Genomic DNA, 3,973 nt, shown 5'->3' with positions numbered 1-3,973 from the left:
TCTCTCTCTCTCTCTCGACTCTGTCAGTCTCTGTCTGGTCTCTGTTGTCGCGTTGTCGCCACCTTGTCTGCAGTCTGGCTTTATTGGCACGCAGCACGTGGACGTGCACCCTCAAGTGTGAGATGTGAGCGTCGTGAGCGGCCGCGTTGAAGGTGGAGCTGCGGTCGGAGCTGTACGACTCAGCATCTCTGTGCACTCTGGCCGACGTCGACGCACGCCGAACCCCCCCACCCACCCACCCACCCTCTACACGCGCTGGTCCCGCCGCCCGGACGCTGGCCCCTGCCGCCCTCGTCCTCGCGAAATCTCCAAGTGTCATCGGGATCGAGCGCCACCTGCTCGTCGTGCCCCTCCGCCGCCCACGCCGCCGCCGCCGTCGCTATCGCCCTCAACGCCCCCAATTCCTCCGCCATCCACGCCGCCGCCAGCCCCGCCCCCTCCCACGCCGCCGCCTCCGGCACTGCCGCCGCCTGCCCCTCCGCCACCCTCGCCGCCGCCGCCGTCGCTGTCGCCCTCGCCACTTCCCACGCCGCCGCCTCCGGCACCGCCGCCGCCAGCCCCTCCGCCGCCCACCGCCGCCGCCGTCGCTGTCGCCCTCACCGCCTCCCTCGCCGCCGCCTCCTGCACCGCCGCCGCCTGCCCCTCCGCCGCCCTCGCCGCCGCCGCCGTCGCTGTCGCCCTCACCGCCTCCCACGCCGCCGCCTCCGGCACCGCCGCCGCCGGCCCCTCCGCCGCCCTCGCCGCCGCCGCCGCCGTCGCTGTCGCCCTCACCGCCCCCAATTCCTCCGCCTCCCACGCCGCCGCCAGCCCCGCCCCCTCCCACGCCGCCGCCTCCGGCACCGCCGCCGCCGGCCCCTCCGCCGCCCTCGCCGCCGCCGCCGCCGTCGCTGTCGCCCTCACCGCCTCCCACGCCGCCGCCTCCGGTGTGCCGCCGCCGCCGGCCCCTCCGCCCTGGCGAGTTGGGACACAAACCAGTTTGGGAGTTGTTGAAGCTGCCTGGAGGTTTCCATTAGTGTTTTTGAGCAGTTGGGGCAAGGAGCGGGCCCCTGAGCCCGTTTGATACCCTCCGCTCGAACGTTCGTCGCGACTAGCGCGCGCCCCGCGATGGCCTGGCCCGAGGCCGAGCCCCGACGAGGCGCGGGGGAATGTGTGGTGCGGCGTGCGGGGAACTCGGGTACGCGCGGGAAGTACAGAGCAAGTGTATTCAAAAAGGCCGTACACGCATAAAAGTTACGAAAACACCACACAGTATGTATTCTCTAGGTAGTACAGCAGCACCCGTAATGCCACATAGTAGTGTGCGTAGTACACCAGCACCCATGCCATACAGGGCACGCCACGTACGACGAGAGTCGGCCTCCCCACTGGCTCTGTGCAGCGCAGCATGCACCAGCACACGTCGATTGAATTGCAGTCTGCTCATGCTCACGAGAAGTGGATGATGTACGCGGGATAGATGTCCGCGCCGTTCTGCACGACGAACATCTCGGGGTTGGCCGGGCTGTCGACGAACGAGCCGTAGCGCATCTTGGGCACGAGGCCCTCGTGGATCTTGGGCATGTTGCGCAGCCCCTCCTCGCCGACTGTGGGCACGCCAACGACGACCAGGCAAAGCATCACCATCATGTTGCCCTCTCCGTCGATGCATGTCTTGCAGCAGTTGTTCAGCTGCCACGGGTAGGCGGCGTCGCGCGCACAGTACGTGCCCTGCCCCCACAGCGCGCGCTCGGTCGCCATTGGTTGGAAGCCGTTCGTCGGGTTGTCGATGATCGCCTCGACGACCTCGGCGCTGCCCGCGCCGTGGAAGAGCCAGCGCGTGTGCACGCCGCCGACGAAGTCGACGCCCAGCTTTTGGAAGGTGCTGTGGTGGTTACCATAGCCAACGTCGGTGCTCTCGTGCAAGTTGCCGTTCTCCACGCGCTCGATGTACGCCACGTCGAGGCTCGCCGTCTTCGAGTGCGGCGCGTAGAAGCGCGCGACGGTCGGCTCGGCTTGAAAGATGCCGACCACCGCCTTGTACTCGTCGGAGCCCTCCGTCACGCGGAAGCGCATCGTCGCATCGCGCCCCTTCCTCTCTTCCGACGCCCAGAAGCGGCGCAGCGAACGCGGCTCGAAGCCAAGGAACCTCTCGTGCGCGCGCCGCGCCTCGGAGGTGAACGCCGCGCACGACGCAGGGAAGGCGAACGGCGGCTTCTCTGCGAGTAGCGCGTCGATCAGCCGTGGCAGGCAGTCGTCGTGCATCAGCGACGCGGGAATGTGCTTGTCGCCCTTGCGCTGCCGCATGCCGCCCTTCTCGACCGTGTGGTACAGGTAGCACAGCCCTGGCGAGCCCGTGCGCATGAGTGCCTCGAGCGAGCCCGCCTCCACCTGCCCCATGCTGCCGTAGCCGCGCGCCCGCCGCCATATCTCCTCCTCCGAGCCCTGCACGAGCACGATCCTCACGTCCTTCGGCAGCTTGCTGTAAAGCACGCGGTCGATGTCCGGATGCGCGTTGATCATCAGGCAGCCAAAGTCGCCCTTGGAGAACTGGCCAGCCTCCATCATCCGCCACAGCTCGACCATGTACGCACCACCCCTGGACGCACAGAGAACGGCATCCGGCTTGAAGGACTCAATCGCCGCGACCACCGCACCGATCTCGTTCGCCATCTCGAAGTCCGCGGCCTCGGGGTCAGGGCAGAGCAGCCTCTTGACCTCAAAGCCAGCGCGCTCGACGATGCGGATCTGCTCGGGGTTTTTGAGAAAGCCGAAGCCGGGACCGACGGCGAGCACCTTCTTGCCACGGCGGTCGGGCTGCCCAGGGGCGGGCGGACAGAACTCCGAGATCAGGCCCTGCCACATCTTTGCGGGGTCCTGGCTCGTAAGCGCCTTAGCTGCGCGGCTTGGCACCGATCTCGAGGGGAGAAACTGCTCGAGGAAGCTGCGAACGGCTCGCTCGGTCGCCTGCTTGAGCGTGGTCGCCCAATCGGACCCCTCGACGCCGTCGATGATCTCGAGCAGCTTGGCTCGGAGCACGCACTCCTCCAAAGCGTTAGCCGTAAAGCCGAGCTTTGCGAGAGCGCGCGCGAGATCGGCGCTGGACATGACGCCCACGTGCTCTTTGACAGAGAAGCGCGCGGCGGGAGCAATGGACGGTGCGGCGGCGGACGAGGCGGAGCCCATGTTCTGCTTCTTGGAGCCGGGAGCCAGCTGCGAAGGCCCCGGTGCCTTCTTGCCAAGGACGGAGGCGGGCGCGGCGGCGGGCGCGGCGGCGGGCGCGGCGGCGGGCGCGGCGGCGGGCGCGGTCGCCGACGACAGCTTGACCAGCGCCTTCTCGGCGTACTTCTTCGCCGTTTTGTCGCCAGTGCGAGACAGCTCCGCCAGTGCCTGCTCGCCGCCGGCCTGCCGGATCGCCGTGCAATAGTCGGGGCCGTGGCCCGCCAAATTGCCCAGCGCCCACGCTGCGAACTGCGCGCCAGCGGTCCCGCTCGGCACAAGCTCGACGAGCGCTCCGACGCCGTCCGCCTCCTTGATCGCCTCTGAGGCGTCAGCGAGGCGAGCGAGATAGCCCAGCGCCTGCGCGGCCCACTCCATCGCGTCCTCGCCGCCGCTCCGCGCAAGCTTGACAAGCGGCCCGATGCCGCCAGCCTCGAAGATGCTGCTCGAGAAGTCCCGGGCGGAGAGCTCGCTGAGCGCGTACGCCGCCCACTGCTTCTCCATGCCGCTGCCGTTGCGAGCGAGGTCGACGAGTGGCCTGACGCCGTCAGCCTGAACGATCTCCGCGCACGCTTCGGCGCCGTCGGCTGCGTCGGCTGCGAGGTCGCCCAGCTCCTCTGCCGCTGCAACCTTCTCATCGGTGTCGCCGTCGCGGACGCGTGCGACGAGATCCTCGATGCTCAGCTTCTTGCCCGGCGCAGCGGCGGGCGCGGCGGCGGGCGCGGCGGCCGGCTCCGCGGCTGGCGCGGCGGCGGGCGCGGCGACGGGCGCGGCGGCA

The 3,973-nt window shown here is 69.4% G+C and overlaps 2 protein-coding genes across 2 annotated transcripts in view; one reads left to right on the top strand and one right to left on the bottom strand.

Annotated features, from left to right (window-relative positions):
• EMIHUDRAFT_240072 (hypothetical protein) overlaps positions 1 to 121 on the top strand; it is a gene marked incomplete at both ends in the record, with an annotated part of 864 nt that extends 743 nt beyond the window's left edge. The window contains one exon of the mRNA XM_005775012.1: positions 74 to 121. Coding sequence (XP_005775069.1) covers positions 74 to 121 — 48 coding nt within the window. The remainder of the gene's footprint in view (positions 1 to 73) is intronic.
• A 1,304-nt stretch (positions 122 to 1,425) lies between these two features.
• EMIHUDRAFT_116627 (hypothetical protein) overlaps positions 1,426 to 3,973 on the bottom strand; it is a gene marked incomplete at both ends in the record, with an annotated part of 3,044 nt that continues 496 nt past the window's right edge. The window contains one exon of the mRNA XM_005775011.1: positions 1,426 to 3,935. Coding sequence (XP_005775068.1) covers positions 1,426 to 3,935 — 2,510 coding nt within the window. The remainder of the gene's footprint in view (positions 3,936 to 3,973) is intronic.

Source organism: Emiliania huxleyi (genome assembly GCF_000372725.1).
Source record: "Emiliania huxleyi CCMP1516 unplaced genomic scaffold EMIHUscaffold_301, whole genome shotgun sequence".
Lineage (NCBI taxonomy): Eukaryota > Haptophyta > Isochrysidales > Noelaerhabdaceae > Emiliania > Emiliania huxleyi.
The sequence above is the reverse complement of the archived record's forward strand: the minus strand, read 5'-3'. Positions and strand labels throughout refer to the sequence as shown.